General features: G+C 45.6%; 1 protein-coding gene across 2 annotated transcripts in view; it reads left to right on the top strand.

Annotated features, from left to right (window-relative positions):
* The window catches only part of bms1 (BMS1 ribosome biogenesis factor), a 101,140-nt gene that overhangs the window by 46,305 nt on the left and 30,461 nt on the right, over window positions 1-24,374 (top strand). For both annotated transcript variants that reach the window (XM_078199762.1, XM_078199761.1), the window contains exons 11-18: window positions 2,917-3,015; window positions 3,415-3,569; window positions 5,346-5,427; window positions 7,601-7,683; window positions 13,445-13,621; window positions 14,761-14,949; window positions 16,677-16,857; window positions 18,279-18,337. In XM_078199762.1, the coding sequence (XP_078055888.1) occupies window positions 2,917-3,015; window positions 3,415-3,569; window positions 5,346-5,427; window positions 7,601-7,683; window positions 13,445-13,621; window positions 14,761-14,949; window positions 16,677-16,857; window positions 18,279-18,337 (1,025 nt within the window). The remainder of the gene's footprint in view (window positions 1-2,916; window positions 3,016-3,414; window positions 3,570-5,345; window positions 5,428-7,600; window positions 7,684-13,444; window positions 13,622-14,760; window positions 14,950-16,676; window positions 16,858-18,278; window positions 18,338-24,374) is intronic.

Genomic DNA, 24,374 nt, shown 5'->3' with positions numbered 1-24,374 from the left:
CCACTTGCTCATTATCTCTCCCTCATAAGCTAACCTGTGTTTACCTAACAGGCAACGGCTAGTGGTTTTATCGCTTGACTCTTAATCCAGACACTCAACTAATATTCTGGGGACTCGGGTTCAAATCCCGCCATGGCAGATGGTGGAATTTGAATTCAATAAAAAATACCTGGAATTTACTGATGACCGTGAAACCATTGTCGATTGTCGGAAAAATCCATCTGGTTCACTAATGTCCTTTAGGGAAGGAAATCTGCCGTCCTTACCTGGTCTGGCCTACATGTGACTCCAGAGCCACAGCAATGACATGGCCGAGCAAGCCACTCCGTTCAAGGGCAACTAGCAATGGGCAATAAATGCTGGCCAGTCAGTGACACCCATGTCGAAAAGTGAATTTTTTAAAAAAAGATCCATCACACAGAATCTAAAAACTTTGTCTTTAGATCAGTCCATTGCCTCATTCCTTCTGCAGTAAACGTCTTCAATACCTCAGTCCTTGAGCCTTTGATGTAGTCCCCCTGTCTCTTTCACCACGTCATTGTTGGCAAAGTCCTCAGCCAGCTATTCTTGCTCGAAATTCTGCTGTATTTTCTTGGCTTAGGTTGCCACTGTGTTCAGGAACCCCTGTAAGTGAGGCATGCACAGTAAGAGTTTTAACAACACCAGGTTAAAGTCCAACAGGTTTATTTGGTAGCAAATACCATTAGCTTTCGGAGTGCTGCTCCTTCGTCAGATGGAGTGGAAATGTGCTCTCAAACAGGGCACAGAGACACAAAATCAAGTTACAGAATACTGATTAGAATGTGAATCCCTACAGCCAACCATGCATGCAGCCATTTAGCACAAACAAGAAGCTGAATTGTGGGACTGTCCTTCCCTTTTTAACTTCCTTCCATCTCCTACTTCGATTCTGCAAATTTGATGTCCATAATGCCACTGTGCATGCTGCCAATGCCCCTTTAAACATTCAATTCGGTTTCTGACTACTCAGGAAGGCAAATGGCAAGTTGGCCTTTATAACCAGGGGATTGGAGTACAAGAATACAGAAGTCTTGCTACAATTTTACAGGATTTTGGTGAGACCACATCTGGAATACTGGGTGCAGTTTTGGTCTCCACATTTAAGAAAGGATATAGTTTATTTATTAGTGTTACAAGTTGGCGTACTTTAACACTGCAATGAAGATACTGTGAAAATCCCCTAGTCGCCACACTCCGGCGCACGTTCGGGTACACTGAGGGAGAATTTAGCATGATCAATGCATCTAATAAGGTGTCTTTCAGACTGTGGGAGGAAACCGGAGCACCCGGAGGAAACCCACGCAGACACGGGGAGAATGTGCAAACTCCACACATACAGTGACCCAAGCTGGGAATCTAACCCGGGTCCCTGGCGCTGGGAGGCGGCAGCAACGCTAATCACTGTGCCACCCTGCCGCTCCGTTCTTGGAGCTGGTGTAGCGAAAGTTTGCTGAATTGATCCCTGGGCTGAGGGTGTTGTTCTATGATGAGAGGCTGAGTAAATTGGGTTTATATTCTCTGGAGTTTAGAAGAATGAGAGGTGATCTCATTGAAACAAGATTCTGAAGGGGCTTGATGGGGTGGGCACAGAGTTTGTTTCTGCTGCCTGGGGAATCTAAAGCACCGGCACAGTTTCTGGGTAAGGGGCCATTCATTTAGGATTGATGATAGAAATTATTTCACTCAAAGAGTTGTTAATCTTTGAAATTCTCTACTCTCGAGGGCTGCGGATGTTCCATCATTGAATATGATGGAGTGGCACAGTGGTTAGCACTGCTGCCTCATAGTGCCAGGGACCCGCGTTTGATTCCCGGCTTAGGTCACTGTCTGTGTGGAGTTTGCATGTTCTCTCCGTGTCTGTGTGGGATTCCGTTAGGTGCTCCGGTTTCCCCCCACAGTCCAAAGATGTGCGGGTCAGGTGAATTGGTCATGTTAAATTGCCTCTTAGTGTCAGGGGCACTAGCTAAGGTAAATCCCCTTCTGGGGATAGGGCCTGGGTGGGATTGTGGTCGGTGCAAACTCAATGGGTTCAATGGCCCCCTTCTGAACTGTAGGATTCTGTGAAGAGTCTATAAGTACATTAATAATTCTATTCTTCTCTAATATATTTAGATCTGGGATAGACAGATTTTCGGTCGCAGGGAATTAAAGGATATGCGGAGCTGAAGAGAAGCCCGTGGTCATAGTGAATGGTGGAGCAGGCTCAATGGGCCACGTGTCCTATTCTAGGTCCTAATTCCAGTGTTGTGTACTCTTCTTACGTTGTCTTGGATTGGATTCAATCTCGGAAGCACCTGAATTGGTTGCTGCCACAAAAATCACCCAAAAGCCCCACTCCGAGCAATATCTCTCAAATTCTCAAGCTTGTTTTCAAATCGTTTGACCTCTCCCTGTCTTTGCAACTTCCTCGAGTTCAACAATCCCCTAAGATATCTGTGCTCCTTTAATTCTAGTCTCTTGACCATTCCTGATTTTAATCACCCCACACTTGGTGGCTGTGTTTTCATTTCCTCCTTTATCCTATCTGCCTCACTTTCCATCTTGAAGGTTATCCTAAAAACCCAACCTCTGATCAAGTTCTTGCTCATCTGCCCGAGTATCTCCTTTTTTGGTTCAATGTCATATTTTGCAGTTTGGGATTCATGAAAATTCTAAAGGCACTATCTCAGTACTAGTTGCTGTTGCTCTTGGTGACAATGTGAAGAGTAGTGTGTGTATGTTACTATGACAGTGCAATATTTCTTTCTCTTCCCCTCTCCTCCAGCCCTCCCTCATTTATTCTTGTCCACTTGATCCTCCCCCTCCTGTGTATTTCCAGCATTTTCAGTTTACATTTCTGATTTCCAGACTCTGGTGTTTTGCTGTGCTAATGCACTTGCTTTCTTATTTCTGAAGGAGCATTGAAGTGGAAAGAAGGACTAGCCCAGCGAGCAGCTGATGTCTTCTTAAAGCAACAGTCGGTCCTAAACCTCCAGAAACTGGTCTACGGAACAGGTATAGCAGCACAGGCTGGTGTGTGGTCAACTAGATAAGCACCTGAGCAAAGAAAAGTTTGCAGAACCCTGGGGGAAGGGCAGGTAATGCGATTAAGTGAATTGCTCTGGACGCAACGTGCTAAATAGCTTCCTCCTGCATTGGAACCATTCTGCAATTCTAATTATAAGGTGGGCTTCAACCCCACAACGTTTGGACAAGTTTTAAGGATTATGGGAGGTGGGTGAATGGAGTTGAAAACAACTACACCGATTAGATAAATGAAGGATTAAACAACTTCCTCCTGGCCCCATGTATTATTAATCTGCCATGGACAATGGCCACCACGAGCATTTTAAGGGCTGGATGGGCTCTCACATGGAAGTGAAATAAAACATCCCTTTCATATCTTTATTTTAGTCATTGAAAACCATGAGGAGGATGAGGAAGGTGATGATACATTGGGAGGAATCTTCCACGTAAGCAGGCCTGACAAAGAATCCAAAAGGAAGGCCAGTGGTCTGGATTCTTCAGTGTTCCATGTGAAAAACCCGCATGACTGGGACCTGGAAGAGGTGAGGCCATCAGTACAACTTTTGTTCATTCGTTCATGGGATATGGGTGTTACAACCACTTATGTTTGAAGATAAATTAGCGGAATATTAACCAGCCAACCACTTACCTGTTTTCCTGTGTGTCACACTTTGATTTCTCTCGAGTTTAAGGGCGCATTGGAAGCCCTGGTTGAGAATCACCTGGTTCAGCCTGGGACGGTAGCAAGGGAGAGGATGGAATTGACCGCTAGGCAATGGGGTTTGTGGGACTGCGACGTCTTCAGACTCACCAATGTTCTGTTGAAGGAAATTATGGTTTGTCTGAGATGATGTTGGGCAAGCAGCCTTGCCAGCATTGAGGTAGCAGGGATTCTTTGTAAAACGTGTTGAGTGAAGGAGCTAGATATCACCAGTGTTTATGTAGAAACTGACTCCGTATCTGTGTTTGCCATTGCCAAAGAATATCAAGATGATGTGGGAGCCGAGAACAGATCCTTAGAGACTCCCACAATGGCAGTGTGGTTTAGAAATAGAAGACATTGCTGGGATACATCAGATAGCACCAAGCTAGACAATTGAGGAGCTAAGAAGGAGGTTGGCACGGTCAGCCATAGCAAAAGCAAGTGAGAGAGGGTGAGGAGAGACCTGATAGAAGTCTACAAAATTGAGAGGCATAGGCAGGGTGGATAGCTAGAGGCTTTTTCCCAGGGTTAAAGTGCCAATCCCAAAGGGGCACAGGTTCAAGGTGAGGAGTACATGAATAGGGAGGGAATGAAGGGATACGGACCAAGTAAGGACAGAAAGTTTTGTTTTAGTTTAGTTTGGGAATCGTGATCGGCACGGGCTTGGAGGGCCGAAGGGCCTGTTCCTGTGCTGTACTTTTCTTTGTTCTAGATGTTGAGAACTGACTACAGACCAACTTCTTCCCTTTAGTGAATGAAAAGCTTTTGTTTCTGGTATTAGAGCATAAGCTTTAGGAGCAGAATTAGGCCATTTGGCCCATCGAGTCTGGTCTGCCATTCGATCATGGTTGATATGTTTCTCATCCCCATTCTCCCGCCTTTTCCCTGTAACCTTTGATCCCCTTACAAATCAAGAACCTATCTATCTCTGTCTTAAAGACACTCAACGACCTGGCCTCTACAGTCTCTGTGGCAATGAATTCCACAGATTCACTGCTCTCTGGCTGAAGAAATTCCTCCTCATCTCAGTTCTAAAGGGACAACCCTTTACTCTGAGGCTGTGGCCTCTGATCTTAGTCTCTCCTACTAATAGAAACATCTTCCCACATCCATTCTATCCAGTATTTCAGTATTCTGTAAGTTTGAATGAGATTTCCCCTCATCCTTTTAAACTCCACCGAGTACAGACCCAGTGTCCTCAAACGCTTCTCATACGTCAAGCTTCTCATTCCCGAGATCATTCTTGTGAACCTACTCTGGACCCTCTCCAAGGCCAGCACATCCTTCCTTAGATACGGGGCCCAAAATTGCTTGCAATATTCCAAATGTGGTCTGACCATATTGGGCATATTTTTCTATTGTGGGATGGAGCTTATTGATTTTTTTTTTAAAACCAGAAATTCATAGTCACAGCACAGGAGGAGGCTTTTCGGCCCATTGTGCCTGTGCTGGCCCTTTGAAAGAACTACCCAATGAGACACACTCTTTCTGTAGAGGTCTGCGGTTTGTCCTTTTTCAAAAGGAATTGATACCCCACCCAGTTAACAGTGAGGAGAAAATGTTTTTGTTTACAAAGGAGAATGTTTGAGCTGAAATATTTATTCTCTCTACACAGGCTATGAACAGTGTCCGGGATTGTTTTGTGACTGGAAAATGGGAGTCGGATAAGGATGCGACCACTCTTCTTGGAGAAGATGGTATGTGGACGATGCAGTTTGACCACCAAGTTCCCAATACTGAGCAGCACCAGTACAATTATAGACACCATCCTCCAAACTTGGTTTCTATCCAAGAGGATGTTGAATGGAAAATTATTGTGCAGGTCATCTGAGGCAACAAAGTAATTGGTAAAACTCGATCTGCGAGGGGAGCATCACACACCAATGATTTTTATTTTTGCAACATTTGGTAGAAGCTTTCAGGTTTTACGATCACATGATAATGGTTTTGGTGGCCTCTCGGCTGAATTAGGAGTACTGTTACCCTAAAATTCCTAGATTCTAGAGTAGTCTTAGATGGATTGGAAGTTAGTAAACGTCAGACCAATATTCCATAAAGGAGGGAGAGACAAAATGGGGAACGAAAGGCAGTGAACCTGGCATCAGTCATTCGAACATGGATTAAAGGGCTGACTACAGAGGTGAGGTGAGAGCTACTGCTCTTGACAATCAAGGCAGCATTTAACTAAGTGTGACATCAAATAGCCTTCGCGAAATTGGAGTCAATGGGAATCGGTGAAACCCTCCGCTTTTGGAGTTATACCTGGCACAAAGGAAGGTGGTTGGAGATCAATCCTCTCAGCTCCAGGACATCACTGCAGGAGTTCCGCAGGGTAGTGTCCTAGGCCCAACCATCTTCAGCTGCTTCATCATTGACCTCCTAAATTGGCCAATCCACCTAACCCGCACATCTTCGGACTGAGAGGGGAAACCTGAGCACCCGGAGGAAACCCACGCAGACGTGGGGAGAACGTGCAGACTCCACACAGACAGTCACCTGAGACCGGAATTGAACCCGGCTCTCTGGTGTGTGAGGCAGCAATGCTAATGCATGTGCCATCTGTGCTGAGCCATGAGGTTACATATTGTGGTTGAGTACAGTTCTGCTGCCTTGAATGGCCCACAGCCCCTTATAGATGTCCAGTCTTGAGTTGCTGAATCTATTCAAAGTCCATCCCATTTAGCACAGTGATGGTGCCACACAACACGCTGGAGGGTATCCTCAATGTGAAGATGGGACTTTGTCTCCACAAGGACTGTGCGGCGGTCACTCTCAACGATGCTACCATGGACAACTGCATCAGTGGCAGATTGGTGAGGATGAGGTCAAGCATATTTTTCCCTCCTGTTGGTTCCCTCACACCTGCTGCAATGTCCTTTAGGACTTAACCAGCTCGGTCTGTGGTGGTACTAAGCCACTCTTGGTGATGGACATTGAAGTCCTCACCTAGAGTACATTCTGTGTCCTTGCCAACCTTGGTACTTCAGCATGAGTTTTACTTGCCCAGGTTTGACCTGTTGCCATGAGACTTCATGGGATCCAAAGTCAATATTAATAAGGAGGATGGCCAGGCCGGTTTCATTCCCTATAGGCATTCTAATGGATTGATGCAACTGAGTAGCTTGCTCGGCCATTTCAGAGGGCATTTAATAGTCACAAATTAGTGAACCTGATGGGTTTTTTCCCGCAACCCTAGACTTTGAATTCCAAACTTTCATGGATTGAATTCAAATGTCACCATCTGCCATGGGGGTTTCGAACCTGGGTCCCCAGCATTACCCCGGGTCTCTGGATTACTAGTCCACTGCACCACTTCCACCTTGTGTGTAAGCAGCTTTAGCCTCCATACGTAAGGAAGGATATATCTGCCTTGGAGGTGGTACAGCAAAGCTTCACTGAATTGGTCCACGAGTGAGTGGGTAGTCCTATAATGAGAGGCTGAGTAAATTGGGATTATGTTCTCTGGGGTTTAGAAGAATGAGAGGTGATCTCATTGAAACGTACAAAATTCTGAAGGGGCTTGACAGGGTAGATACTGAGGGGTTGTTTACCCCGGCTTATCTCAGGATAAAGACATGTTTTTCAGGTGAGAAATGAGCAATTTCACTCAAGGGGTTGTGAAACTTTGGAATTCTCTGCCGAGGGTTGTGATGCTCTATTATGGCTATATAAGACTGAGATAGACAGATTTTTGCTCAATTGGGGAATAAAGGGATGTGGGGAGCAGACAGGAAAATGTATCTGAGGCAGGAGTTGATCAGAGTGAATTGCCAAGCATGTTCGAGGGGCCATATGGTCTACCCTTCTCCTTATGATCTTACATTTTATCCACATCTCCATCATCTTTTATGCCCTTGTTTTTCCTTCTAGATTCCGTGTATGGAACATTTGAGGATCTGGAGACAGGCGAAGTTCATACAGGGAAACCTGGTGAGCTAAAACAAGACCACGAGGTTTGTGTTTAAGGAAACCTTTTTCCAGAAAGATATTTGATTTATTATTGTCACGTGTATTAGTATACAGTGAAAGGTATTGTTTCTTGCACGCTATACAGACAAAGCATACCATTCATAGAGAAGGAAATGAGAGTGTGCAGAATGTAGTGTTTTAGTCATAGCTAGGGTGTAGAGAAAGATCAACTTAATACGAGGTAGGTCCGTTCAAAAGTCTGATGGCAGCAGGGAAGAAGCTGTTCTTGTGTCGGTTGGTATGTGACCTCAGACTTTTGTATCTTTTTCTCGATGGAAAAGACGTTGTCTGGGGTGCATGGGGTCCTTACTTATGCTGGCTGCTTTTCCGAGGCAGCGGGAAGTGTAGACCGAGTCAGTGGATGGGAGGCTGGTTTGCGTGATGGACTGGGCTACATTCACGACCCTTTGTAGAGCAGGAGCCATACCAAGCTGTGATACAATCAGAAAGAATGCTTTCTATGGTGCGTCTGTAAAAGTACGTGAGAATTGGAGTGGACATGCCAAATTTTCTTAGGCTTCTGAGAAAGTAGAGGTGTTGGTGGGCTTTCTTAACTATAACATCAGCGTGAAGGGACTAGGGAGGTTGTTGGTGATCTGGACACCTAGAAACTTGAAAGTCTTGACCATTTCCATTTCGTCCCCGTTGATGTAGACAGGGGCATGTTCTCCACTACGCTTCCTGAAGTCAATGACAATCTCCTTCATTTTGTTGACATTGAGGGAGAGATTATTTTCTTCACACCAGTTTACCAGTTCCTCTGTCTCTTTCCTGTACTCTGTCTCGTCATTGTTTGAGATCTGACCCACTATGGTGGTGTCGTCAGCAAACTTGGAAATCGAGTTGAAGGGCAATTTGGCCACATAGTCATAGGTGTATAAGGAGTATAGTAAGGGGCTGAGGGCACAGCGTTGTGGGGCACCGGTGTTGAGGATGATCGTGGATTGTGGATTAGGCAGTTTAGGATCCAGTCGCAAAGGGAGGAGCCGAGCCCCAGGCCACAATGTTTGGAGATGAGTTTTATAAGAATAATGGTGTTGAAGGCTCAGCTGTAGTCAATAAATAGGAGTCTGACATAGGTGTCTTGGTTGTCTAGGTGTTCCAAGGTTGAGTGCAGGGTCAGGGAGATAGCGTGGACCTGTTAGAATGGTAGGCAAACTGTAGTGGATCCAGGCCATCCGGAAGGCTGGAATTGATTCGTGCTATGACTAACCTTTCGAAGCACTTCATAATGATGGATGTCATTTAAGGCACGCTGCCTGGCTTTTCTTTGGTACTGGGATGATGGTTGTCGTCTTGAAGCAGATAGGGACATCACATTGGTGTAAAGAGAGGTTAAAGATGTCTGCGAATACCCCTGCCAGCTGGTCTGCCCAGGATCTGGGTGCACGTCTGGGTGTCCCATCCGGGCCAGTTGCTTTCCGTGGGTTAACTTTCGAGAAGGCTGTTCTGACATCTGCGATAGTGATCTCAGATATGGGTTCGGCCGAAGCTTCCGGGGTGGAGAGCTGACCTCTTGCTCAAAACGGGCATAGAATGCATTGAGCTCATCGGGAGGGGTGCTTTGGAGCCGGCGATTCTACATGCCTTCATCTTGTAGCCTGTTGTGTCTTGCAGACCTTGCCATAGTCGGTGGGAGTCCGTATGGCTAGTCTGGGACTCTAGCTTGGTCTGGTATTGTGTTTTGGCATCTAAGATGGATCTCTGTTGATCTTATCTGGATTTCTTAAATGATTAATTAAATAGCACCTCATACTTGAGACTTTATTTTCTGAAGATTCAGGCTGAAGCGTGAAGATTATTTTGGGGTTTCTGTATTGGAGTTGGCTGTATTGTACCAGGCTCAAACTCTGCACAGCTTCAGCCTGCAAATTATTCACAAGGCAATGTCAACTCTCCACAATGCTTCATCATGTATTGGAAACACGGCCCTGGCTATTAAAAAGAATTAGGAAATACGGATTGTTGGATGGCTGGGGCAGATTTGTAGAGTGCATTTTGGGAAAATGACATTAGATTGTAGAGAGATGTTTAAAGATGAAGCTAAGGCTGATTTATTTTTAAGAAGCAGCAAATAGGATTCTACATTTTTGCTTTGGCCATTAAATATAAAAAGGAAAGAAGTGACGTACTCGGCATTACCTAGACCATTTTTGAAGTATCACATGAAGGGCGACACGGTGGCACAGTGGTTAGCAGTGCTGCCTCAGCACCATGGACTTGAGTTCAGTTCTGGCATTGGGTAGCTGTGGAGTTTGCACGTTTGCCCCGTAGCTGCCCGGGTTTCCTTTCGGTGCTCTGGTTTCCTCCTACAGGTGTCCTGTTTGTAATCAGAACTCCCACCCACCTGACGAAGGGACAGCCTGTTCCGAGAGCTTGTGGCTTTTGCTACCAAATAAACCTGTTGGACTTTAACCTGGTGTTGTTAGACTTCTTACTGTGTTCCTCCTACAGCCCAGAGATGTGCAGGTTAGGTGGATTGGCCATGCTAAATTGCCCCTTAGAGTCCCAAGATGCGTAGGCCAGGGGGATTGGCAGGGTAAATGCACGGGGTTATGGGGATAAGGCAGGGGATGGGCCTGGGTAAGATGCGCTGTCGATGAGTCGGTGCAAACCCGATGGGCCGAATGGCTGCCTTCTGCACTGTAGGGGCTACACGATTCTATTCTATGATTCTAAATTCTGGGCTCCATGTTATCGGAAAGATATTAGCATTTGGAGAGGACTGAAAAGATTATTGCTGGACTGCCACCATGAAAGGGGTAAAGAGAAAGTCAGAAATTGGTGTTTTAGCTACTTAGCTATGAGGAGAGATTGGGTAAACTGGGGTTGTTCTCCCTGGAAAGACGGAGAATGAGGGGAGATCTAATAGAGGTGTACTAAATTATGAAGGGGATAGATAGGGTGAACAGTGGGAAGCTTTTTCCCAGGTCGGAGGTGACGATCACGAGGGGTCACGGGCTCAAGGTGAGAGGGGCGAAGTATAACTCAGATATTAGAGGGATGTTTTTTACACAGAGGGTGGTGGGGGCCTGGAATGCGCTGCCAAGTAGGGTGGTGGAGGCAGGCACGCTGACATCGTTTAAGACTTACCTGGATAGTCACATGAGCAGCCTGGGAATGGAGGGATACAAACGATTGGTCTAGTTGGACCAAGGAGCGGTACAGGCTTGGAGGGCAGAAGGGCCTGTTTCCTGTGCTGTACTGTTCTTTGTTTTATTCAGTAATTAAGGTGAAATCTAATAAAGCTTTAAAAATTGTGAAAGCTTCTTGGAGGATAAATGGTAAAAGATGTTTTCATTGATTGGTGAATCATGAAAGTCCAGCAGACAGCTGAGCTTACTAATCATCATTTTGACACCAGAGGTTTTCTCTGCGTTAACTTCTTACTGAATTCTATTCTGCTGCTCCATCTAATTCCGTCACGACCAGTCCCATTCTCCTCACTTTCCTCACTTTTAAAAATTCCACCTGGGAAGATTTTGCAAAGTTCTTCTCGTGTCACCCTATCATCTTCTATAAAACATTGGATCTGAGTTCACATCAGGAACATGTAGTTTCAAATGAAATTCCATCTTCGTTGAAAAACCAACAACCTTGATTATAATTTTCTGTACCTCTTGTAACCCTCTCATTAACCAGTGCAAAGAATCCATTGCTATTTACTCTATTGTAACCCTAATCTTCCATAATCTGGAAAAGCTTTGATTTATTGTCACATATATTAGCATACAGTGGAAATTATTGTTTCTTGCACACTATTACAGACAAAGCATACCGTTCATAGAGAAGCAAACCAGTGCAGAATGTAGTGTTACAGTTATAGCTAGGGTGTAGAGAAAGATCAACTTAATGCGAGGTAGGCCCATTCAAAAGTCTGACAGCAGCAGGGAAGAAGCTATTCTTGAGTTGGTTGGTCCTCAGACTTTTGTATCTTTTTCCCGATGGAAGAAGGTGGAAGAGAGAATATCCGGGGTGTGGGGTGTTTCATTATGCTGGCTGCTTTTCCGAGGCAGCGGGAAGTGTAGACAGAGTCAATGGATGGGAGGCTGGTTTGCGTGATGGATTGGGCTACGTTCACGACCTTTTGTAGTTTTTTGCTGTGTGTAGTTACCCATCCTTAGTTCATTTGATGTGGAAAAGACCTCATCCTCCTGGTTTTTCTACAACTGTAAGCTCCTGTTAACATGCAGTGTGCTTGTCCTAAAACCACAGAATGCTCCTGCTGTGACCTAATTCACATTTGGTGTAAGTTTAACATCATTTCCTCTTTTTTATTTTATGCATTTTAAAAATTTAAATCACTAACAAGGGCGTAATCATCGAGAATTGTCCCTAGATGGGCAAAGGAGACACTTTGAAATGTTTTCATAAATCAGATAATTAGAACATACATGTTTGGCAGCAAGTGATTGCTAACTGCTTGATGGCCACGCAGACAGGATGGGCTGAAGGGCCTCTTTTTGTTCTGTAAGACACTATGACTGATCTCCACCAGTGGGTTTATTTAACTGCACTGTATGCCAGAGGGATCTCTGCTTCTTTTCTGATCATCACAACATTATTGGATGTTAGCCTCAGTGTCTGTAAGGATGGGGATGTTGTCCAGAATTCCTGATGTTTTTGACTGTACACTTAACTCTGCCTTAAGGTCATAGAGGTTTACAGCATGGAAACAGGCCCTTCGGCCCAACTTGTCTATGCAGCTTTTTTTTTAAACCCCTAAGCTAATCCCAATTGCCCGCATTCGTCCCATATCCCTCTATACCCATCGTACACATGTAACTGTCTAAATGCTTTTTAAAAGACAATATTGTATCCGCCTCTACTACTACCTCAGGCAGCTTGTTCCAGACACTCACCACCCTCTGTGTGAAAAAATTGCCCCTCTGGACATTTTTTTTCTCTCCCCTCTCACCTTAAACCTATGTCCTCTAATTTTAGACTCCCCTACCTTTGGGACAATATATTGACTATCTAGCTGATCTGTGCCCCTCATTATTTTATAGACCTCTATAAGGTCACCCCTCAGCCTCCTACACGCCAGAGAAAAAGTCCCAGTCTATCCAGCCTCTCCTTATAACTCAAACCATCAAGTCCCAGTAGCATCCTAGTAAATCTTTTCTGCACTCTTTCTAGTTTAATAATATCCTTTCTATAATAGGGTGACCAAAACTATACATAGTATTCCAAGTGTGGCCTTACCAATGTCTTGTACAATTTCAACAAGACGTCCCAACTCCTGCATTCAATGTTCTGACCAATGAAACCAAGCATGCCGAATGCCGCCTTCTTCACTCTGTCCACCTGTGACTCCACTTTCAAGGAGCTATGAACCTGTACCCCGAGATCTCTTTGTTCTATAACTCTCCCCAACGCCCTACCATTAACTGAGTAAGTCCTGCCCTGGTTCAATCTACCAAAATGCATCACCTTGCATTTATCTAAATTAAACTCCATCTGCCATTTGTTAGCCCACTGGGTGGGCTGGTAAGGTGTGGGTGAATGGCCATTATCCGAGGGCAGGTTTGGGCTTTGCTGTCACATCCAGCAAGGCGAGTCATCCACAATTGCAACTGGGGGCTGGAGTAAGCTGCTGGAACATGTGGGACCGTTTCCCAGGGAACGAGGCAGAAATTAGTCAAAACATCCCAAGCCCCAGGACTTGATAGGAAACATTTTAGTTTGTGTTATCAATCTGGATGTAGAAATTAGCATAAAAACTTAAATTGTCTGCTGTACCAGGAAGATGAAGATGATGACAAAGATAATGAAGATCCCAGAGGAACAGAGGAAAAGGAGGAACAGACCAAGCGTTTGGAGAAAAAGCGGAAATTGAAGGAAATGTTTGATGTGGAATATGATGATGGCGAAGGAACCTACTTTGATGATCTTAAGGAAGAAATGCAGAAACAGGCACAGGTAAGCACAAACATTCAAGTCTGTGAGTTCTGCACTTGCTGCAATGCAAGTGTCAATAGTACAGCATACACTGGTTGGAATCTTAATTATCAAAAATTCAAGATGATATATTGAAGGAGAGCGATACTTATCTCCGCTTCTCTCTTTGCTTTTGTTGACTGCTGATGGTTAACTTGTTTTTATTTCACTGCCGTCCCACATTGGTTTGCTCATTTTTCATCTCTTCCCTGTTCACTGACCTGTTGCCTTGTTCTCGGAGTATGAACTTTGACGCAGTTGTAAGACGGCCTTCAGCAGCTTCACATCCGAAAGACGTGCTGGTCAGGGTGCATTGGCCGTGCCAAATTCTCCCTCAGTGTACCCGAACAGGCACCAGAGTGTGGCGACCAGGGGATTTTCACAGTAACTTCATTGCTGAGTCAGCCTACTTGTGACACTAATAAATAAACTTTAGATTTTAAGTGAAATAGAAAGTTTTTTCTAAGATTAATAAGATGGGTGGCACAGTGGTTAGCACTGCTGCCTCACAGTACCAGGAACCGGGTTCGATTCCCGGCTCGGGTCACTGTCTGTGTGGAATCTGCACGTTCTCCCCGTGTCAGCGTGGGTTTTCTCCGGGTGCTCCGGTTTCCTCCCACATTCTGAAAGACGTGCTGGTTAGGGTGCATTGACCCGAACAGGTGCCGGAGTGTGGTGACTAGGGGAGTTTCATTGTAACTTCATTGCAGTGTTAATGTGAGCCTAAATAAATAAGCTTTATATGTTTATCGAGGAAGTTCCTTGCACTCCTCCTTCGAGTACAATGCTGCAAGGAATTACTATAATAGGAAAAGAAAAATACTGCAGATACTGGAAGTCTGAAATAGAAAGAGAAAACATTGTTAATTGTTGGCAGGTCGGGCAGCATCTGTGGAGAGAAAGAGTTCACTTCTCAGTTCGATAACTCGTCATCAGTTCTGAACTTGACCTGAAATGTTAACGCTGTTTCTCGCCACAGGTGCTGCCTGACCTGCTGAGTATTTAAAGTATTTTTCTGTTTTGGTGATAATAAGCAAACTGTCTCCCACCTAAATCATGTGCACTATCCAGTAAAACACCCTTCTGATCTTTATTCAAACATGGCTTTCCCTTTCCAACAGCTTAATCGAGCCGAATTTGATGACCAGGAGGATGAGACCCGAGTGCAGTATGAAGGCTTTCGCCCTGGAATGTACTTGCGTATTGAGATTGAGAATGTGCCCTTTGAGTTTGTGGCAAATTTTGACTCCTCCTATCCATTGATTCTCGGTGGCTTGGGAAACAGCGAAGGAAATATTGGATTCCTGCAGGTAATGGCTCACCAATAACGACACTTTGCATTTACACGGTGCCTTGAGTCTGTGTGGAGATTGCACATTCTCCCCGTGTCTGCGCGGGTTTCCTCCAGGCGCTCTGCTTTCCTCCCACACTCCAAATTTAGAACATAAAACAGTACAGCGCAGGACAGGGACAGGCCCTTCGGCCCACAATGTTGTGCCAAGCATGACACCAAATTAAACTAATCCCTTCTGCCCGCCCTTGCTCCGTATCCCTCTCTACTTGTATATTCATGTGCTTATCTAAATGCCCCTGACATATCTGCCTACACCACCACCCCTGGCAGCGCGTTCCAGACACCTACCACTCTGTTTAAAAAAAAAAACTTGCCCCTCACATCTCCTTTAAACTTTCCCCCCTCACTTTAAGTGCACGCTCCCTAGTATTAGACATTTCAACTCTGGGAAAGCATTGTCAACCCTATCTACGCCTCTCATAATTTTATAGTCTTCTATCAGGTCTCCCCTCAGCCTCCGCAGCTCCAGAGAAAACAGCCCTAGTTTGTCCAGCCTCTCCTTATAGTTCATGCCCTCTAATCCAGGCAGCCATCCTGGTAAACCTCTTCTGCACCCTCTCCAAAACCTCACTGCCAGAAGGATGTGGAAGCTTTGGAGAGAGTGCAAAGAAGGTTCACCAGGATGTTGCCTGGTCTCGAGGGTGTTGACTGCGAAGAGAGGTTGAATAAAGTAGGATTGTTTTCACTGGAAAGACGGAGGCTGAAGGGAGACTTGATATCGTCTACAAAATTTTGAGGCATGGATAGTCAGAGGCTTTTTCCAAGGATGGACGTGTCAGTTCCAAGGGGGCACAGGTTCAAGGTGAGAGGGGGAAAGTTTAAGGGAGATGTGCGGGGGAAGTTTTTCACGCAGAGAGTGGTGGGTGCCTGGAACGCGCTGCCAGAGGATGTGGTGGAAGCAGGTGCATTAGCAACAGGTAAAAGGCATCTGGATGGATACATGAATATGGAGGGAATAGAGGGATACGGACTGAGTCAGGGCAGAAGGTGCTGTCCTTTCCTTTGTTCTTTGTTCTTAAACTGTAGTACTCCAGCGATGGAGTAGCTGAAGACTGACTTCTACCCCATTGTATTCTAATTAACTGGCCATATTGTGTGTCAGAGGCTTTTGTGCAAATCGGCTGCTGCGTTTGCTACATTACGAAAATGACTACACTTCCAAAATGACTTCATTGGCTGTAAAGTGCCTTGAAAAATCCTGTTGTTGTGAAAGGCGCTATATAAATGTGAGCCTTTTGTTTATTTTGTGATGGGAGATGGGGATTATTGTATAGGTTTAGGGGAGATGTGAGGAAAGGCTTTTTTCCCCAGAGGGTGGTGACGGTCTGGAATGCGCTGCCTGGGAGGGTGGTAGAGGCGGGATGCCTCACATCCTTTAAAAAGTACCTGGGTGAGCACTTGGCACATCATAACATTCAAGGCTTTGGTCAAAGTGCTGGTAAATGGGATTGGATGGGAGGTCAGGTGTTTCTCATGTGTCCGTACAGACTCAGTGGACTGAAGGGCCTCTTCTGTACTGTTTGATTGTGTGACCCTTGTCAGTGGAATATGTTACATTGAGCATCTGTTGAGAAGAGTTACCTTTGTGAATGTGTGTGGGTGCAATGTTACTGAGATGGCTCAAACTCCAAGATCTTTGTGACTGCCATCCACTAACATCCCATTTTCTTTCTGCTCGACCAGATGCGTTTGAAGAAGCATCGATGGCACAAGAAGATTTTGAAGACCAGAGACCCTTTGATCTTCTCCCTTGGCTGGAGACGCTTTCAGACCATCCCACTGTATTACATTGAGGACCACAATGGACGCCACAGACTGCTGAAGTACACACCTGAGCACATGCACTGCTCTGCTACCATCTGGGGTAAAAGACTTCCCTCTTCTCCCCCTCCTCGAGCAGAGGATAATTCTTGGGTGTGGAGCCATAAGTGCTGGCTTACACTATTCATGTATGTGCCGTGTAGCGACCAGTAATTTAAGAGATTTGAGCCTTCAGTTAATGGCTGAAAGGATAACGCAACAAAATTTCACATTTTAAAATGTTTGCTGTAACCAATGATTACAAGCACCACTGAACAAATACTGGCTGGAATTCCCTGGCTGTTCTCGCCCCGCTGCTGCCAGAGAGAATGGAGAATTTGGCACCAAGCTATTCACCGCAGCGAGACTGGAAAATCCCAGCTGTGGATGAGGCCGGAGGATCCGGCCCACTATTTTATTCAGGCCACTTATACTTTGAAACGCTAAATAGAATACCTCCCCACCCCCTTCTTATTTTAACACAACTGAAAAAATAGATGCTATCCTTTAAGTAGGAATTCTCCCAGAATCAGTACAAATGATTTGTAGTTTCCATGTGTTTTATTTATTAGTCACAAGTAAGGCTTACATTAACACTGTAATGAAGTGACTGTGAAATTCCCCTAGTCGCCACACTCCGGCTCCTGTTCAGGTCAATGCACCCTAACCAGCACATCTTTCAGAATGTGGGAGGAAACTGGTTCACCCGGAGGAAACCCACGCAGGCACGGGGAGAATGTGCAGACTCCACACAGACAGTGACCCAAGAAGGGAATTGAACCCGGGTCCCTGGCGCTGTGAGGCAGCAGTGCTAACCACTGTGTCACCATGCTGCCCACTTGTTTTCCTTTGTCAATTTAAGGTTTCTAACCTTAAAACCGTCCTTCTCCATGAAAGCATTCCTGGTTTTCCTCCCTCTAGTGCAAGCTAGGTGAATCTTCCAGCTTCATTTTAACTTGATCCTTTCAATCCGAGCTGGAGCTCCCACCTGCTTTCCGCTGTGGTGAACCGTAGAAAGCTGAGACTTCTGTAAGACTAAGAACTTTCTGAACCCTTGAGCCAGGCCTCGTACAAATCATCACTAAAAACACAGTTAATCCTGTCTAACGAAGATATGTGTCAAAGTAGGCCAGTTAGCACTCTGAGCCTGCTCTGCCGCGAGGTATAATCATGGGTGACCTACCTGCTTGTAACCATAGGTGTTAAGTTTTATAGAGCTTTCTGCTCCGTGTTAGGTAGTGCAGGGTGCAGTGTGAGTAAATCACATTTGAAGAAATTGGATTAAAGGTGAAACAGTTCCTGGAAACTGTAGCTTTCGGTGATATGAGGTAACCTCAGTGTGAGTTTCAAATCATTCCCACGATGACTGTCATGGAGTTCCCTCAGCACTCACTGTTGGAGGGTCTCTTGCAGCAAATGCTGCTAATGTTTTCAGTCATAGTTTTTTTTGAGTAACATCCAGATCTTTATCCTTCCTCGTTGCAGGTCCGATTACCCCACAAGGGACAGGCTTTTTCGCGATTCCATCTGTGACTGGTGCTTCGGTGAGTTTTGGCATACGGGCAAAAGGCAGCTTTATTCTTTAAGGAGTAGGGCAGACCGGGGTTAGATTCAGCAGAGCTCTCATCCCTCCATTGTCCCCATTTCCTCACACGCACTCTCTCAGGTCCCTTGGGTTATTCAGAAGCGAGTTGGTACAGGTGTGAAAGTGGTGGATGAGAAACATGGCTGTTGTCCAGTTATTGTTCAGGGGTTGGAAATCTCTCAATGTTCTTCATTGAAGCAGATGTCCAATACAATCCTACAGCCCAGCGTTTTCCTCTGCACGTCTGTGCCTCTTCTGAAAGTTCCTGTACACCCTGTTGCTATCAGGTAGTGCATTTCATAGAATCCTACAGTGGAGGCCATTCAGCCCATCGAGTCTGCACCAACCACAATCCCACCCAGGCCCTATTCCCATAACCCCACATATTTACCCTGCTAATCCCCTGACACTAGGGTCAATTTAGCATGGCCAATCAATCTAACCCGCACATCTTTGGACTGCGAGGAAACCGGAGCACCCGGAGGAAACCCGTGCAGACACGGGGAGAACGTGCAAACTCCACACACAGTGACCCAAGCCGAGAATCGAGCTCAGGTCCCTGGAGCTGTGAGGCAGCAGTGCTAACCACTGTGCCACTCATTTCGGATGTTAATGTTCTGTGTGAAGAAGCCATTCCTCGTTTCCCCTCGAGCACTTTTGCGAATTATTTTCAATCCATGACCTCTGGTTACTGACCTGTTCGCCAGCTTCTCCCAACTTGCTCGATCAAAACCTCTGCTAAGTTTGACTACTTCCGCGAGGTTTCTCATTAGCTTCTCTGCTCCAAGGAGAACAGTCTCAACCTCTCCATCTATCCACATATCTATCCTTGATGTTATCTTGGTAAACATCTTCCAGGCCTTGACATATTTCCCAAAGTTTAATCTTGTCATACTTATCAACATTATGTTGCATCTGCCATCAATGTTCCTTCTGAACTTGTGGGTGTGTGGGTACACGGCAATCAGAATGTGCTGTGTAGAGACAGAAGTAATCCCTTAAAGATCCGCAGATGTGATGGGCTCAAGGGCCTTTTTCTGTCTTGTAGACCTCTGACTGTGTTATCGCCTGATCATTTTTAAGGAACCACACAATGCAACAAGCTGGCTTGGAACAGCAAACAAAAGTTAGAGGAATCTCTCCTGCCCTGTGTCTATAAAAGCAATGATCCTGATAGCGACCCAGGAGAGTCTCATTACATGCTTTTTTCCAATTGGCCAAATATCCATCACCACTGCATTGCCTTCCATCCATAAGACATAGGAGCAGAATTAGGCCACTCGGCCCATCAAGTCTGCTCTGCCATTCAATCATGGCTGATATTTTTCTCATCCCCATTCTCCTGGCTTTTCCCCATAACCCCTGATCCCCTTATTAATCAAGAACCTACCTATCTCTGTCTTAAAGACACTCCAATGACCTAGCCAATGACTATTTTCTTTATTCCTTCATGGGATGGGGGCGTCACTGGCAAGGCCAGCATTTGCTGCCCATTCAAATTGCCCTTGAGAAGTTGATGTTGAGCCGGCGCCTACAACCGCAGCAGCCCATGGTGTAGGGAGGGAGTCCCGGGGTTTTAACTCTGACAGTGAAGGAATGGTGTTACATTTTCAAATCAGGATGGTGAGTGACTTGGAGGAGAGTTTCCAGGTAATGGTGCTGCCCTTGTCCTTATAGAAGGTTTATGGAGATTGTGGGTTTGGAAGGTGCTTTCAAAGGGAACTAGTTGCTGCATTGCATCTTGTAGATGGTACACACTGCTGCCACTGTGCATTAATGGTGGAGGGACTGAATGTTCCAGTTAGTGGATGGGGTGCCACTTAAGTCGACTGCTTATTCTTGGACTATATTTGGAGCTGCACTGATCCAGGCAAGTGGAGAGTTCCGTCACACTCCTGACTTGTATCTTGCAGAGAGTAGACAAGCTTTGGAGACTTAGGTGGCGAGTTGCTCCCCTCTGAATTCTTACATTCTGACCTCTCTTGTAGCCACAATATTGACATGGCTGGCCCAGTTACATTTCTGGTTCTGTGACTCAGTGATGGTTAATGCTGTTGAAAGTCGAGGGGGGAAGGTGGTTAGGTTCTCTCTTATTGGAGATGGTCTTTTGCACTCGTGTGGTGCAAATGTTACTTGCCACTTATTAGCCCAAGCCTGAATGTCTTGCTGCTCAATGGACATGAACCGCTTCAGTATGCGAGGAGTTGTGAATAGTATTGAACACTGTGCAATCATAAATGAGCATTCGTACTTTAATCTTATGATGGTGAATGTCAGCTAAGGATTTAGCCTTACCCGAGGGAACTCCTGCATCAATATTCTGGGACTGAGATGGCCTCCAAAGACACAACCATTTTCATTTGTGCGAGTTGTGATTCCAACCAGTGAGAGGTTCCCCCCCTGATTTGTATTGACTTAAATTTTGCTTCTGCTCTTTGATGCTGCAACCTTGTCAAATACTGCCTTGATGTCAAGAGTAGTCACTCTCACTGCATCTCTGTTCTTTAGCTTTTTTGTTCATATTAAATTCGAATCAGTGTGTCCCAGGTGGAACCCAAATGGAGCGTCAGTGAGCAGGTTATTTAGAATCATAGAATTCCTACAGTGCAGAAGGAGGCCATTCGAACCATCGAGTCTGCACCAACCACAATCCCACCCAGGCCCTATCCCCATAACCCCGTGCATTTACCCTAGCTAGTCCCCCTGACACTAAGGGGCAATTTAGCATGGCCAATCCACCTAACCCCGCACATCTTTGGACTCTGGGATGAAACCGGGGCACCCGGAGGAAACCCACGCAGACACGGGGAGAAGGTGCAGACTCCACACAGACTGTGACCCAAGTCGAGAATCGAACCTGGGTCCATGGCGCTGAGAGGCAACAGTGCTAACCACTGTGCCACCGTGTTCCCCCACAGTTATTGTTGTCTGAGTGCCGTTGGATAGCACTGTCTAAAGACACTTTCTCTCACTTTGCTGATGATTGAGAGTAGACTGATGGGGTGATAATTAGGTGGATTGGATTTATTCGACGACTTATGGGCAAGGCATTGCAGGGCTACATTGGGTGCCAATGTTGTAGCTGTATTGGAACAGCTTGGCTAGGGACATGGTTAGTTCTGGAGGACAAGTCTTCAGTTCTGCTGCTGGGCTGTTGTCAGAACCAAAAAGCTTTGCTGTTTGCAGTGTCATAAAAACAGAAGATAGGAGCAGGAAGAGGTCATTTGGCCCTTCGAGCCTGCTCCACCATTCATCACGATCATGGCTGATCATCCAACTCAATAGCCTAATCCTGCTTTCTCCCCGTAACCTTTGATCCCATTCGCCCCAAGTGCTATATCCAGCCGCCTCTTGAATACATTCAATGTTTTGGCATCAACTACTTCCTGTGGTAATGAATTCCACAGGCTCACCATTCTTTGGGTGAAGAAATGCCTCCTCACCTCCATCCTAAATGGTCTACCCTGAATCCTCAGACTGTGACCCCTGGTTCTGGACTCCCCCCACCATCGGGAATATCCCCCCTGCATCTACCCTGTTTAGTCCTGTTTGAATTTTATAAGTCTCTATGAGATCCCCCCCCTCATTTGTCTGAACTCCAGCAAAAACAATCCTAACCTAGTCAATCTCTCCTCTTACATCAGTCCCACCATCCCTGGAATCAGCCTGGTAAATCTTCGCTGCACTCCCTCGAGAGCAAGAACATCCTTCCTCATAAAAGGAGACCAAAACTGCACACAATACTCTGGGTGTGGCCTCACCAAGGCCCTGTATAATTGCAACAACACATCCCTGCTCCTGTACTCGAAACCTCTCGCAATGAAGGCCAACATACCATTTGCCTTCTTTACCGCCTGCTGCACCTGCATGCTTACCTTCAGCGACTGGGGCACAAGGACACCCAGGTCCCGCTGCACACTTCCCCCCTCCCATTTACAGGCATTGAGGTAGTAATCTGCCACCTTGTTTTTGCTTCCAAAGTGAATAACCTCACATTTATCCAAATTATACTGCATCTGCCATTGATTTGCCCACTCACCCAACCTGTCCAGATCATTCTGAAGGATCTCTGCATCCTCGTCACAGTTCACCCTCCCACCCAACTTGGTATCATCTGCAAACTTTGAGATGTTACATTTTGTTCCCTCGTCCAAATCATTAATATATATTGTGAATAGCTGGGGTCCCAGCACTGATCCCTGTGGCACCCCACTAGTTACTGCCTGCCAATTTGAAAAGCACCCATTAATTCCGACTCTGTTTTCTATCCATCTCAATACACTTCCTCCAACCCCATGCGCTTTAATCTTGCACGATAATCTCTTATGCGGGACTTTGTCAAACGCCTTCTGAAAGTCGAAATAAACCACATTGACTGGCTCCCCCTTGACAACTCTACTAGTTACATCTTCAAAAAATTCCCAACAGATTTGTCAAGCATGATTTCCCCTTCATAAATCCATGCTGACTCTGTCTGTTCCTGCCACTGCTTTCTAAATGCTCTGCTATAGAGTCCTTGATAATGGATTCGAGAATTTTCTCCACTACCGATGTTAAGCTTATTGTCATTAGCTGTTTCTTGATATCATGTGGAATAAACCGAATTATCTTAAGACTGACATGTTTGCAGTTGGAATCCTCCGGATGAGGTCAAGTTTTGTCTCTTGGGCACATGTCTCATAAGGTAGGGGGGGGGGGGATCCAGAGTTTGAGACATTCTTCCTTTTCTTTCCTCCTTTGCATCATTAAAGTGTTGGGGCATTGAAACATGATGTAGCTTGATTGACAAGCTGATGTCATTCCCAGTCATAGAAATCATACAGTGCAGAAGGTGGCCATTCGGCCCATTGGGTCTACACCAACAACAATCCCATCCAGGCCCTTTCCCCAATGCACCTAACCTAGACATCTTTGGACTGTGGGAGGAAACCGGAGCACCCGGAGGAAACCCACGGGGAGAATGTGTAGACTCCGCACAGGCCGGGAATTGAACCCGGGTCTCTGGCGCTGTGAGGCAGCAGTGCTAACCACTGTGCTGCCCATCATTAAGGTCAATGTCACCGCCCTTCAAGGAGAGCTGCAGAATGTTTTTGAAGCATTTTCTTTGTCCATCCTTGGAATGTTGAACATATAAAAGTTGAGAGATTGGCCTGGTGGGAGCAGCACTCCCGTTTCCAGACCTTCTACCATTTCCACATCAGCTGCTTTCTGAAATCTCGGGTATATCTCATGTGAATCAAGTAACTTTAAGTGATGTCAGCCTATCGTCACCAGCTATCATCTACTTCTATCTTGTTCAACATTCTGACTCCCCCTCCTTCACTGAGACAAAAACTTCACCCTCCCCTTCCTCAGATGTGAAATAATTATTTGATATCTCAGTCATCTTTGCCACTCCACAGTAACAATTTTGCTCTAATTGGTTTGCAATTCTTTTAACTTTCTATTTATGTTTATAAAATATTTTTGGGTCCCCTTGTGTACTACCCACTAATCCTTTTTTCATTCTTTCTCTTTGCTGTTCTTAGATCCTTATTCAATTGCCCCATGGATTCTGCCAGGTTTTCAATTGTATTCTGGAGCTGACATTTGTCATAACAGTCACTGCTGCCTCACAGCGCCGTGGACCCAGGTTCAATTCCAGCCTCGGGTCACTGCCTGTGTGAATTTTGCACTTTCTCCCCGTGTCTGTGTGGGTTTCCTCCGGGTGCTCCGGTTTCTTCCCATAGTCCAAAGATGTGCGGATTAGGTTGATTGGCCATGCTAAATTGACAGTGTCGGATTAGCTAGGATAAATGAGAGTTACGGGAATAGGGCCTGGGTGGGATTGTGTTTGGTACAAACCCGATGGGCCAAATGGCCTCCTTCTGTACTGTAGGGATTCTATGATTAAACCTCCATTTTCTGTTTTATTTAATCTTCAATTTTCTTTGTAACCCAGTGAGCTTTAGCTTTGACTGCCCCATCTGATGGGCTGATCAGTGGCAAATGGAAAT

This window comes from Mustelus asterias, chromosome 28 (genome assembly GCF_964213995.1).
Source record: "Mustelus asterias chromosome 28, sMusAst1.hap1.1, whole genome shotgun sequence".
Classification (NCBI taxonomy): domain Eukaryota; kingdom Metazoa; phylum Chordata; class Chondrichthyes; order Carcharhiniformes; family Triakidae; genus Mustelus; species Mustelus asterias.
This window is presented reverse-complemented; position numbering and strand designations above follow the sequence as displayed.